The 15,856-nt window shown below is 44.8% G+C and overlaps 1 protein-coding gene across 2 annotated transcripts in view; it reads left to right on the forward strand.

The window, feature by feature from the left end:
• SPATA6 (spermatogenesis associated 6) overlaps positions 1 to 15,856 on the forward strand; it is a 45,101-nt gene that overhangs the window by 6,073 nt on the left and 23,172 nt on the right. For both annotated transcript variants that reach the window (XM_081946112.1, XM_081946113.1), the window contains exons 3-6: positions 7,071 to 7,119; positions 8,579 to 8,620; positions 9,617 to 9,741; positions 11,072 to 11,158. In XM_081946112.1, coding sequence (XP_081802238.1) covers positions 7,071 to 7,119; positions 8,579 to 8,620; positions 9,617 to 9,741; positions 11,072 to 11,158 — 303 coding nt within the window. The remainder of the gene's footprint in view (positions 1 to 7,070; positions 7,120 to 8,578; positions 8,621 to 9,616; positions 9,742 to 11,071; positions 11,159 to 15,856) is intronic.

A 15,856-nucleotide genomic window follows, 5' to 3' on the forward strand; every position in this document is an offset into this window, starting at 1 on the left:
AATATTTATACATTATAGGTTTGCCTGTATTTTTTTATTTTAAAGGTATATATGTTTTTTGTAAATAGCTGAGGATATTGAAGAAATGCAGTATGAATTATTCAGGAATATAGATATTGACTACATACATTCTATTTGTAAAAATAATTCATTTCTATAGTCACTTGGTTAAACTAAACAGTTTAGTTTCTGAATGACATGAGTGAACTATAGTATGAGCTATTGGAAAAAACTTTAAAAAAAAGAAAACTTTTGTTAATATACATATAGCAAATCTTTAAGATATGGCTTTATAGACACTCTGTGCATTATGCTTTATGTTTACTAAATAATATTTTTCTGGCAGTCTTGATTTATTTATTGTTCCTTACATTGCAATGTATATTTTTGTATGAATAAAATTTTCCATCAACATGGAACCATCAACTATAGATGTGGCTATTGAATATAAATGGATAGCGTCAACATCAGAAGCCATAGGGAAACTATTTGACATGGGATTGTTTGTGTTTGGATTTAAATTGTGAATTTTAAAGTAAAAGTTCGTTAAAAATCTGTTCTGTGAAACTTACATTTTTTTTTCCAATTTGTGTAATCCCTCCTATGTTAGTATATTAATTGATTCAGCAGGCTTCATTTTGTCATGGTAGCTAATTATGACACTGTAGTAAATAAATCATTCCCTCACTTTGTCAGCACAGCAAATCTTGACATAACTGCATCTTAACAGCCTTTCAGCCTTGCTTTTTGGGTTCATACTGGGTTCATAATTAAGGTCAAACCTTAATTATGGTATCTTAAGCTTATCCCCACTGAAAAAGTCCTACTCGGTTTATTGGGACTAACTCTGAGTTGGTTATACTGGCCTGGAAATCCATGTTCTTAAACTTAGCAGGATTTACTTCTGAGTAGATATATATTGAATGAAATTTAACTCTCTGACAGAATAAATATAAGTGATGTTCCATAATTTACCAGAACGAAAGAAAATAACTGCTCATTCTCCTGTGCGCTGCTTGGAGAGTCCAAGCATGGGTTAACACAGTCTAACTGCCCTAGGACTGAGTGAGTTTTTCTTGACCACGCCTCCCTTTGCCTCATGCAATTCAGTTTTAAAAACTCAGTCCGCCCGTTTGGACTGTAACCGGGGAGCTCCTCAGTCTTAGTTCAGTTACACTGGACTCTCCATAACTAGCAGAAGACAAAAATTAAACTGACACGCCTATTGAAAATTTCCTTCACCTTTTATTGAGATTCCTCATGTGCTGAGAGGTCTGCCAGGGCACCCATCGCCTGCTGAGCGCGCGGGGGTGAGCGGCTTGTCCGGCGGCTGCTGGCGAGCCCAAGGGGCGGCGAAAGGCTTCCCGTCCGTAATTGCCCCAACAGCTAAGTTTCGCTGGCCGGGAGGAGCGCTGAAGTTCTCCGGCAACAGCCGCGGCCATTTTAAGGGGGCTTCGCATGCTTTTCGCCGCAAGCCCTGCTGTTTCAAAGGAGAAAGCTGTGCGCGCAGTGGCGGCCATTTTACAGCACCAGGCGGCATTCCAAGCGACTGGAGCCACGAAGAGGACGTTCTCCAGGCCCTCAGCAGCAGCAGCGAAGCTGCCGAAGTGTGAGCCTTGTCCGGAAAGCCGGTGAGGCCTACCTTGGGGAGGACACCTAAATTCCCAGAGGCGGCCACAGTGAGTTAGAAGGCCTTGTCCTTTAGGCTTTCCTCTTAACTTTTGGCGGGATCGACGGGCACTCCCTTGGCTGGCTGGTCCCCACCCTCACCAACCTTCCTCGATCCACGCCTGGCCTACCTGTCCCTACTGTGTCCTGCAGGCCAGTATGGCAGACAAACGGGCACAAGATATGCAGGCAGGGCCCTCCTCAAAGCGGAGCAGGCTTGATCTCCCCCCCAACGGGAGCAAGGGAAGCAAGGGCGGCTCTAGGAAGGCATCCCCAGGGCACTCAGGGTGCACTGACAAGCCCAAGGTGGGGCCCCGCAGACATACCCCACAATCCCACAGGCCTGATAGGTCTCCCAATCATGTGGAGCCATTGCCGGAGCAAAACCCAGGCCGGGAAAGGGAAGGGGAACCTGGCTCCTCTCAAGGGGACAGGCCACCTCTATCGGTTGGGGAAATATCTAGGGAATCTTCCCGTGATGCCTCCTGGGGGTACCCCGACTCTCCCTGTTCATCCATCAGGGAGGAGTTGGAACCCTTTCAGGGCATGCTCCCTGAGGAGGAGAGTAACAACTTAAAGGGGAGCAGGAGGCTTTCTGCCCCATCTACATCCCGCCCCAGGGAGGACAAGGGCCCTGCCCTGTCAGCTGAGATGAGGGAAGTGATTGCTCAGGTCATCTCTCAGGGCATCGCCGAGGGCATAAAGCAAAAGGAGGCTCGAGTTTCTGGCACGCCCAAGCCTAGCCCCCCCACGACACAGGCAAGGGACCAGGCTCCACCCTCCCCAGGCACCTCAGTGGCTACTGAGGAGATGGGATGGGAAAAAGGAGAGATTGATGACTGAGTTATCAGAGGACGAAGATCTCCCTCCAGATAAACCGGCCTTTACGGGGTTGTTTAAACCCCCTCTATTCAAATCTATTCTCCACAAAGCCAAGGCGGCCACCGATTTGGCTTCCAACCCAAAGGGGGCTGCGGTCCCCCTACTGTCCACTAAGGACCATAAGGAGGGCTTGTTTAAAGAACCTGCTGCTGCCTTTGATCTAATTCCAGTTCCAGAATTACTCATGGACGTAGTCCAAAGGCAGTGGGTCCAACCAGGTACCCTCACCAATCCCAGCAGTGGGGATGCGTCTCTCTACGCTGTGGAAAGTAAGATGGAGGAGGTGCTAAAATTGCCAGAGGTGGATGCTCCGGTGGTCTCATTGACTTCCAATTCGAACTTACCAGCTGACCTTCTGGAAGGTCTCAAGGCCGAAGACAAGATATCCGAGAAGGCAAGTCACAAAACGCACCAGGCGGCTGCCTGGGCCATCAGGGCATCCACCTCTGCCTCTTTTTTCACTAGGGCATCACTCCTATGGCTACGCCAGCTGAGATCAAAAGCCCCCTCTGGGGGATCTCGGTGGAAACATGACATAAATAAAATAATTACCGCAGTTGAATATTCAGCGGATGCCTCTTTAAACGTGGCAAAGTTCGCGTCCAGGGCACTGGTATCCAATGTCACATCCCGTCACCTGCTGTGGCTGTGCCACTGGCAGGCGGACATGAAGGCCAAGTGGAAGCTAACTTCCACCCCCTTCAAGGGGGGACAGCTTTTTGGGGAGGCCCTGGACAAGTTTGTCATCGAAACAAAAGACAAACGGAAAATCCTCCCGGCCACCCTAAGGAAAAATGAGCGCAAAGGATCAGGCTCCCAGCTCCACTTCTTAACAGAGGCCAAACCCACAGGCAGGGGATGGGGCCAGGACAGAAACTCTTATGGGTCAAGGGGGAGGCAACAACAATAGCATTCCTTTCGGAAGCCCTTTCGAGGCGGTGCTAATTCCCGCCAGTTCCACAGAGGGAAGTGACCATCAAAGGATCCCTTCCATAGGGGGTCGGCTACAGTTATACGCTGACAGGTGGGAGGAGATCACCTCAGACACCTGGGTCCTCAACAGTATCAGGAGGGGCCTAGTGTTGGAGTTCTTATCCTTTCCCCAACAGAAGTTCATCTGTTGCCCGACTCCCAAGACCCCCCAAAAGAGGGACCTCATGCTGAAGGAGATCTTCCATCTGCTCAGCATAAGGGCCATAGAACCTGTTCCAAAGGATCAGGAAAAGCAGGGGTTTTACTCCATCCTTTTCCTGGTTCCGAAGAGTTCAGGAGGGTGGAGGGCCATCTTGGATCTAAAGTGCTTAAATAAACATCTGGCCTACAAATGATTCAAGATGCAGTCCCTCCATTGCACAAGACAGGGATACCTGCTCACATCAATAGATTTGAGTGAGGCCTACCTGCACGTCCCCATCCATGCTGCTACAGAAGGTTCCTGAGATTCCACTACGACGGGAGGCATTACCAGTACAGGGCTCTCCCCTTCGGCCTCTCGTCCGCCCCCAGGACCTTCACGAAGATACTGGCAGTGGTGGCAGCCCATCTCCAGAACCGTTAGATTCGTCTAGAATGCTATGTATACGACATCATCATTCACTCCTCCAGCCACGCCCAGGCCCGAAGGGACGTTTCAGTGACCATACGGGCCCTACAACGCCATGGGGGTGACCGAGAGAAGAGCCACCTAGAACCAACCACTTGCATCCAACATCTCGGCGCCATCGTAGACTCCACCTCCTGCAAGATATTCCTGTCCCCAGACAGGTTGAAAATTTTTCAAAACAGACTTCGTCTATGCAGACTGTCCAGGTCAGTGCCGATCATACAACTTTCCCAACTCCTAGGCATCATTATATCTTGCCTGAAGATGGTTCCCTGGGCATGTCTTCATGCCAGGGAACTACAATGGTTCCTCCTGCCAATGCAGAGGGCAAGGGCCAGCAACTCACCGCAGCGAGTGAAGTTACCGCTGAGGACAATCCGCTCCCTATCTTGGTGGAAAACGGCGGTCCAAAAAGGGTGCCTCTTCAAGGAACCCGAAAGACTGGTTGTGACAACTGATGCCAGCCTACGGGGATGGGGCATGCACTGCTAGGGTCAGCTCGCTCAGGGCAAGTGGACACAGAGGGAGGCAGCCCACAGCATAAACTGGCTAGAACTGAGGGTGGCCCACCTCGCCTATGTCAGTTCGCGTCTCAGATTGTGGGCCATCATGTACTGTTACTAACAGACAATGTAGCAACAAAGGGCCACATAAACAGGCAAGGCGGCACACACTCCAAGAGCCTCATGGGGGAGGCGGAGTCCCTGGACAGATGGGCGGAACGACATCTGACATCCATAAGAGCGGACCACATATCGGGGACCAGCAACCAGGAGGCAGATTGGCTGAGTCGGCAGACGATCAACCATTCCGAGTGGCGGCTGCATCCGGACCTCCTCAGTCAGATCGTGAGGAGATTCAGCAAACCGCAAGTAGACCTCTTTGCCACCCACACCAACACACATCTGCCCCGCTTCTTTTCTCGTTACCACTCACCACTGGTGGAGGGGACTGATGCGCTGAGGAGCAAGTGGCCCTCAGGACTTCTGTACGCATTTCCCCCCCTTCCGCTCATCCCACACGTAGTTGCCAAACTGCTAGCAGAAGGGGCCGAAGTAATACTTGTAGCGCCTCACTGGCCCAGGAGGTCCTGGTACGCGGACCTTGTCAGTCTCTCCATTCAAAAACCTTGGAGAATTCCTCAGGAGCAAATCTCCCTCAGCCAGGGATCCATCTGTCATCTGGACCCCCAGTGGCTACAACTAGCCGTCTGGCACTTGAGGGGGAACTCCTGAAGAATCAGAATCTTTCAGACAAGGTAATCAAAACCATTCAGGCATCCAGACGACCTTCCACTAAGAATATATGAAGCCACGTGAACCGCATTTTCGAACTGGTGTCAAAAAAGTGGTGTAAGAGACGTTTCGGCTTCTGTGCCACACTTACTTGACTTTCTCCAGGAGGGTCTGGACAAGGGACTTGCGCCCAACACGCTTTGAAGGCAGGTGGCGGCCCTGTCTATCATTCTCACTTGTAACTCATCTAGACCCTTGAGTCAACATCCACAGGTCAAGAGCTTCCTGAGGGGCATGGTGAACGTCTGCCCTCAGGTGGTTCATCATTACCCATCCTGGAACCTGCCGTTCGTTCTAAAGGCTCTAACGGGGGCACCCTTCGAAACCTATACGGAAGGCAAGCCTCCATCACTTGACACTTAAGACTGCCTTTCTAATAGCCATCACCTCGGCGCGCAGAATTTCGGAATTGGCTGCACTGTCTGTGAGAGAGGACCTATGCATTGTACATACAGATAGGATCATATTGATACTTGACCCCACGTTTATCCCTAAAATCAATTCTCACTTCCACAGATCCCAGGAAGTGATTCTTCCCAACTTTTGTCCTAATCCTACACATCCAAGAGAAAAACTCTGGCAAAAATTGGATGTAAGGAGGGCAATCCGTATTTACATCAAAAGAACCAAGGACTTTTGACGCTCCAAATCCTTTTTTGTATCATTCCATCCTGGGTCACTTGGTCGCAAGGTATCATCCCACACAATTGGGCGTTGGTTGTGGGCCTGCATCAAGCTTGCCTATGAACATCAGGGCAAGGTTGCACCGCGCCGCGTGACCGCATTCAACAAGGAGTGCCGCTACTTCAGCAGCATGGGCGACCCAGGCGTCCATCGTTGATATTTGCAGAGCGGCCATGTGGGCGTCACCCATGGCATTTATCAAGAATTACAAAATTGACACCTTTGCCTCGGCCGAAGCCTCTTTCGGAAGAAGGATTTTACAAAAAGTTGTGGAGGCTACGGACTCTCTGGACTCTACCCGCTCTGGGACACAATAGCTTGGGTATGTCCCATGCTTGGACTCTCCAAGCAGCGCACAGAAGAAAGACCGTTGGCTTACCTGAACGGTCGTTCTCTGGGCACTGCGGGAGAGTCCAACCCCACCCAGGGCCTGATGACTGGTCAGGACTATGATCTTGAATGAACTAGGAACGGCTGTCTAGTATGGCTTTCTTCGTTTTTAAAACTGAATTGCATGAGGCAAAGGGAGGCGTGGTCAAGAAAAACTCACTCAGTCCTAGGGCAGTTAGACTGTGTTAACCCATGCTTGGACTCTCCCGCAGCGCCCAGAGAATGCCCATTCAGGTAAGCCAACGGTTTCTTTCTAACAAAGTGGGTATATTTTTCCAAGTTGAAGGTAAGAGACTTACATCTATTATTTATGTCAATTTTTAATTTAAGAGTCAAAGACAATACCAATACAGTTCAGAAGTCAACAGAAAAAATAGCTGCTTCTTAGAAAAAAGATTCTGTTGCAGTGACAAGTTGTTGATGTTTGACTGTTTATTCTCTTAAAGAACTTACTACTCTAAATTATTATAGTGATCATATTTATTAAATATCCTCAGGATTGTTTTAGCAGAATTGTTTCATTTCATTTTCTAAAACTTTCGTTTTAGGTATATACTGATGTAGTTGACCCAGGAGATCTTGTTGAACTTTTTGAAAGTAGGTTTTTGGATTTTTGTTTTTTGATTACTTTTTATTTCATGTACAAATTATTTTTTCAGCATACAACATCAAAAATCAATTGGAGATTTCAGAAGATGTTGAGTCATAGTATTAAATGCACCAGAAATTTTCTCTGCAATAATGGAAATTCAAATTAAACTATTAAAAATAAGAAAAATGATTTCATTGGAATATCTCAATGTTTTTAGATGATTATATATACCGCTAGAACTATTTTGTATATTTTCTAAGAGCATCTGCTACTTTTAAATGAAGCTTTCATGATTTTAAAGGGTTGTCAGAGGCCCCCTTCCATTTCCTCAGTATTCTTAAATAACAAAAGGATAATTAGAAAGAGAATGTTGGGATTTAAGACAATTATAGTATATTCAGGTTCATAATTTTTTTATTTGTTAAGATCCTCATCATTGTTTTTTAGCAAAGGGCATAAAAACAGGTCTGAGTCTAGTTAGTATTAAATTAGAAGACTTTCTGCAGATACCATGTAGTTTGCTTTGACTATCATTATGACTGAAATATTGGGTACAGGTGTACTAATTAAATACTTAGCTTTGCATCCTACTCCCTCAGAAGTAAGTTCCACTAAGTTTTCAAACAGTGATACACAAAATCATAGTCAAAGTAAAGAAATTATTAGACCTGGTTTGAGCTGGAAAAAACTTGAAAGCAATAACATTTACCTACCACCTGAAATATGCCAGATTTATGTATTAAAAACAGCTAAACTGAGAAATTAGCTCCATGTTCTTACTGAGAAGTGATGAAAAAAAAACTATATTATTATTTAGAATGTGGTATACATCTATATACTAAGCAAACTGCTTGAACTCCACTCAGTGCAGAATATTCTCCAACTCCAGTCATGATAATCCATGGTCTCATATTTTAATCCTGGCAAGACAGGGTATTTTGAGGTAAAGAAAGAGCAATTTGGTCCACAGATCAAATATCAGTTATGTTTCCAATTTTTAACATAGACTGAGACCTGCAGCTTTCAGTGTAATTTCCTAGCTTATTGGAAAATTCTTTGGGTCTTTATCTCTACCTATTGTAGGGTAGGAAATATCTCAATAATCAGGAAAACAGCATTCCTCCTTGAAAAAAAAACTATGTAAAGGATTTTACTTCAAGAGTAACAATAAATTGGCATTTAAATCATCTGATTCATGATAAGCTCATTTTCGGGCAGTAAATCCAATTTACAGGAATCCTGATGGTTAGAAGCTAAACTCTGCCATCTGTCTCTGTCTGTCTCTGTCTGTCTTTCTCTCTGTCTCTCTCTCCCAGAAACCAGTAGATGCCCATGATAATAACAAATGCAATAAATTTATTTATTTTTATTTATTTATTTAGGTACAAAGTTAGAGATAAACTGATTGTTTTTTTTATTTTGTTATCAAAATGACTTCTGATTATAGTTTTCCCCTTTTTCTAGCTGATACATCAGTAGTGCAGTTAATACAAACTGTTCCTCCAGGTATAGTATCAATATTTTCATAAATCAACACAGTTTTATCTAAATTTCTGCATATAATAATTTATTCCATGCAATATAGTTCATCAGAAAATGTTTTTAGGGAACAACTTTTGCCCATCAATAGATACTAGCTGTGTACAGTATTTGCCCATCTTTTCAAAACTTGTATTTATTCTTCAGTGCATAATCTCTGTACATAGATTTTATCTTGTGATCAGTATCCTACAGTTTTTCAAATATATATGCAAATTTTATTCTATATGTGAAAAAACTTATTTGAATGTAGCACCCAAGAAGAAGTGCTGATCAAAGTGTAGGGAACAGTCGTTATAACCAGTTCTTCTCTTTGCGGTATTAAGGTAATTGGTTCTGCAGTTATTCACTTTTGACTTCTAAATGAATTAAATAGAATAGATATATGAAAACCCCTTTACAGTCTTCCTTGATTTCTTGTGCATTAATTTGGATCCATAATTTTAAGTAAGTTTTCCAAATTACTGCACAAATATACATACAAAATTGTTGAATTTTACAATTTTGGTTGATAATGTTAGCTCCTCTCAATAATTTTGTTTTCTTTATTGCATTTCAAAAAGCCATGATTTTTAAGAACCCTTATTTTCATTAATTTCTACATTATATTGTTGGTGAATTCCAAAATCAAAATAATATGCTTAATATTTTACTTCCATCAAAGAAAGCCATATTTATTGTTGATTTTGGATATCTTCATAAAAAATTCTTAACATATTTTTTTGATTCCATTTTGGATTAGTACTATCATAAGCTTTTGTAATCTAGTGAGATATTGCTCCGTGGCATTAGCAGGCAAAGATGAGATTTTGTATTTCATGTGTTCTGCTGGGATCAAGGGAATCTAAACATTCTTAGCTTTGTTGTATCACTGTCTTTTTTGTATGCTTCAATGCCTGCATCTGTCTTATGTGTAAACATGTAGTTACTGTTTTTCAATTAAAACATATAATTTACTTTCAGTGGGTGAAATTTTGTGCAGATATGAAGACAATACAAGAGATTTCCTTTTTCCTGCTCCTAAGTTTACCCATCAACCACGAAATTCAGTTCGTGAGGTTTTAATGAAAAAGGCCTATGATTTTACAGTAAGTGCACTTTAATATAATACATCACAAGAAACACAAGAACCATACAAATGTTGATCTATATTCGGGGTTTATTTGACATATTTCTTAATGATTAACAATTTAGTACCATTTGTATTTTTTATTATTTATAATGAAATTTATCCAGACTCAGAAGGTAGTCATGATCATTCAAAGATAGTGCTTAGATGGGAGAGTATTGGGCTCCCAGAGCTGCAGATAAGGGAAGAATAAAATCTTGAAAATTGCAAATGCAATTTTCAGTAGGCAAAATATTATTTATTGTCCTGTTCTCTGTTGGAAGACTAGTCTCTCCCCCCCTCCCTTGAAATAAACTTCCTTCTTCTTGCTCACATTAAATTAATTTGATATGTATTGCTAAATCAGTGGGTTGGGATGTACTTTTATATTTGTATTTCTCCTTTGTTTTTACTATCTCACACTGTAAAGAGAAAAGTGAAATATCATAGCTTACAATCAAATATGTGTTTTACATTGAAAAAACTCAAATTCAAAACCTACTATCTTTGGTCCAAAGGATCATTAACAAGATAAAATAGTTCTCTGACACTGTTCAGAGTAAATAGTAGTGGGCTTGATGAATAAACCATATGATTAGGTATAAATCAGGAAGGCAAGACTTTCCCTCCTCTATACTTATTTCCATAATATTCATGAATCAGAAATTTAATGATTTGTAACTACATTGACTCTACATTTTATGAATTCTAACATTCCCTTCCTTCTTTACATAAGCTTTGGGTAAAGACACAATGCCCATGTTCAAGAAGGGAAGTGCAGCACACTTTACTGCCATTTTATTTAGGTTGTTTGTTTTACAAACGTGAGAACGTAAACAATTTCTTTTGTTGCCATTAATATGCTTAATACAAATATGGAAGAAGTGGTAAGTTATTAGACAGAAAGGACATCCCAGTTTCTCTAGTATATATCTCAAATCATTTAGAAGGGGTGTGACTGATGGCTGAACAGAATGGCTTTACTTTTAATTAGTATTATATAATACGCCATAAAAATTCCTGAGAAATGCTTTTGACAAAGCAACAAGTTGAAATAAACATCAAACTGTAATTGTTGCAGAAAAGCAATATAATTGCTAGTAATTGAATTGTCAGAAATGCAAATGTCATCTTCTTGACATTTACTATTGCTGTTCTGTCTCTTCTAATTATTTTTATTAAAGGCTGAAATTAACAAAGGAACTTATTCAAATTAGGGATAGTTCATTACAATGTATAACATTTACTTCTTTGTTATCATGTATCTATTCAGTTGGAGCTTTATGTTCAATTATTTGTTTCTCTCTTAGGGAATTGCACCAAAATTGAAGTTTCACACAACTTGTGTTATTTCAGAAAGTCTGTTAAATTCAGCAAAAGTTCAGAAGCAGAAACAGGTTAGTATAACTTAAATGGCAAATAGTTGGCATAATATTTTGTTACATTTATTCTTAGGTGGTTTGTTTGTTGAAATAACTCTTATGAAACTTCATGTAAATTTCATTCTTAAATAAAAGATTGCTTCAATTATAATGTTTGCTTGAAAGCGAAAGACTGCTGTGTAAACTTATGCTTTTTAAAACAGTTAAAATAGTTAAAAGTATTCGACAATCATCTGCGTAACTGCATGCATGTATGTATGTATATGCATATATATGAAGAAAAAATAGTTAGCAGGTTAATAACAGGAAAACTAAACTTCAAAGCCCTCTGTTAACCATCTGCTATTGTAATTAACTTGCTGAAAGTCTACAAGTTTTTCTTATGCATCTAGAGCCATGGTGGCACAATGGTTAGAATGCAATATTGCAGATTCACTCTCTTAATGATCCTGACTGGGTCAAGGTTGGCTCAGCCATCCCTCCGAGGTTGATAAAGTGAGGACCCAGATTGTTGGCAGCAATCTCATCCTGGGTTTGGTTTAAAGCTGTTGTAGACCCATCATTTTTTAAATTTATATTTAAGAAAAAACCTTTGAGTTGGAGAGCATTATTTTTGCAAATGCTTCCCAGAAAGCTTTTATCTCCTTTTAAAGACATTATGAAAAACACACTTTTCCTTCCAAGGACAAGATAAGCACATAAATCATAAACCAGCATCCACAAAGAAAAGTTGAGATGAATGTTTTTTTTTCAAAATAAAAAGTGATTACAAGAAAAGGAATTTTCCCATCAAAAGTTAAACAAAGATAAGAGCTTTTTAAAGCGCTTAAAAGACAAAAATTGTAATATAATCCTGTATAAATGTAAGTCCAATCAGATGGCTTTCACTGCCAGAGAATGTATTTTCACCTCTGACTTCATTACAGCGAATGTGAAAGTGGTTTAGAATTCTACAGAATAAAAGATTCTTATCAAAGAATAAAAGTATAAGAAAAAAGTAATTAAAGTTCAGCAATGAGTTGTAGGATAGATGTACAGTCAACTAGTACATCTATCCTATAACTATCCTACAATAGGTTATCATATTAACCAATAACTAGTTGGTTAGAATGTAGATTGAAGAACAGAAGGACTTTAAAAAGTGGAATTAAAATCCAGGCATCCTTTAAAAAAAAGGAATATCTGAAAGGAAAAGATGGCAAGAGACCTGACCTTCTGATCACTCCTTACCAAGAATTGTGATTGACCATTGTCTTACCTGAAGGGTCCTTTTCAGGGCGCTGCAACGGAGAGTCCATAGAAGGGTTAAACACAGCCAATCTGCCCAGAACTGAATTGAAAACTTTAAGCCACGCCTCTGGTGCCGACTCTCCTCAGATTTATTCAATGAAGACGTGGAACAGTTGCGCGCTGAAACTTCAACTGGAAGTCTAATATGGAACAAGTCAAAAATAGTCCAACAACAATAACAGAAACAACAAACAACACTGTGACTTCACAAACACCAGCGGAGAATAGACCCCAGGGCGGGGTGGACTCTCCGTTGCAGCGCCCTGAAAAGGACCCTTCAGGTAAGACAATGGTCATTTTCCAGGGCGCTGCTCTGGAGAGTCCAAAGAAGGGACATGCCCAAGCTAACTGTCACTAGGGCGGGAAGGCTCAGCCATCAGGGTCGCTCCGCTGGTATGGATGCCCTGAAGAACACGCCTCCCAAAGGCCCCTTCCGCCGATGCAAAACTGTCCAGTTTGTAATTTCGGACAAATAGAGACAGAGAAGTCCAGGTGGCCGCCTTGCAGATCTCTTCAATCGGTGCCTGTGTAGACCAGGCAGCTGTGGTGGCAGCGCTTCTAGTCGAATGTGCTGTGATATTGCGAGGCACAGGAACGGACTGTAAAACGTGGGCAAGCGCAATGCAGGCTCGCAGCCATCCGCCGATGGTAGATGAAGAGACCTTCTTGCCTTGAGAAGCTGGTTGAAAGGAGACGAATAGAGATTCGGATTTCCGAAAACTGGCCGTGCGCTTGATGTATCTGCGAATAGTCCTGCGCACATCCAGCATGTGCCAGCGCTTTTCCCTCGGGTGCCGAGGATGCGGGCAAAAATCCGGAAGGACCACCTCCTGCGCCCGATGAAACCAGGAATTGACCTTCGGAATGAAGGAAGGGTCCAGCCTCAGGATTACTCTGTCGTTACGAATGAGACACAAGTCCTCTCTGACTGACAAGGCAGCCAGTTCCGATATGCGACGAGCAGACGTGATAGCGACCAGAAAAACCGTCTTGAATGTGAGGTGTCTGAGACTGGCCGTCTTAATGGGCTCAAACGGGGGCCCGATGAGGGACCGCAACACTACATTGAGATCCCAAGATGTGTATCTGTGGACCACTGGGGGTCTCAGGTTGGTCGCTCCCCTGAGGAAACTGCGGATGGTCGGATTCCGGCCAAGAGATGCGTAGCCCTCAACTGAGAGGATGGTTGACAGGGCTGCCGCCTGGCGCCTCAGGGTGTTAGGTGCCAGGCCCTTGTCCAAACCTTCCTGCAGGAAGTCCAGGATGACAGGAACCGAAGCAAGGGGCACAGACGTACCATGAGCCGTGCACCAGCTGGCGAAGGATTTCCAAGTGGCGTCGTAGATGCGCGTCGTGGACTGCCGTCGTGACGCTTGGATGGTGCCAATCACCTTGTCTGACAACTTGCCTCTGCTTAGGAGATCCCTCTCAAGTGCCAGACGGCCAGCTGCAGCCACTGGGGTTCTGGATGTTGAAGGGCCCCCTGGCTGAGAGAGATGTCCTGTGGAGGAATCCGCCACGGTGGTGTGATCGAAAGACTCACCAAGTCTGCAAACCAGGTTCTCCTGGGCCAGTACGGTGCTACCAGCAGCACCTCCGCCTCCTCTGCTAGGATCTTCCTGATGACTCTGGGAAGAAGAGGTAGCGGGGGAAAAGCGTAAAGCAGACCTTTCGGCCACGGGCCGTGCAGCGCGTTGACTCCTTCCGCCCTCGGGTCGTGGAACCTTGTGAAGAACCGCGGAAGATGCGCGTTGGCCGCAGTGGCGAACAGGTCCACCAGCGGGAGGCCGAACCTCTGGGACAGTTGCTGGAACAGCAGCGGATGTAGACGCCACTCCGAGTGGTCGACTGTGGATCTGCTCAGCCAGTCCGCCTGGGTGTTGCTCGTGCCCGAGATGTGCTCCGCCTGAAGAGAAAGGAGACACCTCTCCGCCCATCGACCCAAGAGCTCCGCCTCCTTCATCAGGGATCTGGAGCGCGTTCCCCCCTGTCGATTGATGTGCGCCTTGGTGGCGACATTGTCTGTCATGATGCGCACGTGGTGGCCCTGAACGGTGCTCTGGAAGCGCTTCAGCGCAAGCCTGACTGCCCTCAGCTCCAGCCAGTTGATGCTGTGAGCGGCTTCGGAAGGGGACCACCTGCCCTGTGCGAGCTGGTTGTGGCAGTGGGCCCCCCAACCTAACAGGCTGGCATCCGTTGTGATGGTGAGCCTGACTGGCTCCTTGAATGGCGACCCCTTTAACAGGGCCGGAGACAACCACCACTTTAGAGAGCGACGTACCTCTGCTGGAACTGGAATCAGTCTTGTTGAGCTGCTTTCGTTTGTTCTTTGATATGGAAGCAGGAGCCACTGTAGGGGACGGGAGTGAAGTCTCGCCCAAGGCACGATTGACAGGCACGAGATCATCTTGCCGAGGAGCTGTGAGAGCTGAACCACCTTGACTAGACGTGACTGCTGCACCTGAACGACCATCTCCCGAAGGCTGGCCACCCTTTCCGGGGACAGGGATACCGTGCACGAGGTGGTGTCGATGACGGCCCCTAGATGCTTCAGTCTGGTCGTGGGAACGAGATGACTTTTTTCCAGGTTGATGGTGAACCCGTGGTCCCGGAGCGCCTGCATGGTGTGTTCTAGGTCGCTGACAGCTTGTTGATGCGATGATGACAGAATGAGAACATCGTCTAGGTAACAGTGGAGTCTGACCGGACGTGACCGTAGAAAAGCCGCCACGGCTGCGAGAACCTTTGTGAATGTCCTGGGCGCCGATGACAGGCCGAATGGCATTGCCCGGTACTGGTAATGGAGGCCCGCGTAAGAGAACCTCAGGAACTTGCGGTGGGCTTTGCGGATAGGGATGTGGAGGTAGGCCTCTTTGAGGTCTATGGACGTTAGTATATCGCCTGGCCTGATGCACCCCAAGATGGACTGGAGGGACTGCATCTTGAACCTGCGATATGTCACGTGGTGATTGAACCTCTTTAGATCTAATATCCCCCTCCACCCTCCTGAGTTTTGGGGGACCAGAAACAGGATGGAGTAAAACCCTCTTCCTTCCTGGCCTGCTGGGACAGGTTCTATGGCCCTGATCTCCTTGAGGTGCCTTATCTCCTGTTCCATGAGGGATCTTTTGACTAACCCTGAGGGAACTGGACACCGGATGAAGTGGCGGGGAGGGGGGGACCAGAATTCTAAAGTGAGACCCATGCGGACCGTTTGAAGAACCCACTGGTCCGACGTGGTCTGCTCCCATTTGGTGTGGAACAACTGCAACCGCCCTCCTATGGGAGCTGACCTGTGATGGTCATTTATACCTCCTAAAGGGTCGGGAGCCGGAGCCCCCCCGAAATGGCCGCTTGGAGAAGGGCTGCTGGCGACCTCTGTCTCGAAAGGACTGACGGTCCTGAGACCGCTCACCCTGCTGG

Source organism: Natrix helvetica (assembly GCF_964273705.1).
Source record: "Natrix helvetica genome assembly, chromosome: 3".
NCBI lineage: Eukaryota > Metazoa > Chordata > Lepidosauria > Squamata > Natricidae > Natrix > Natrix helvetica.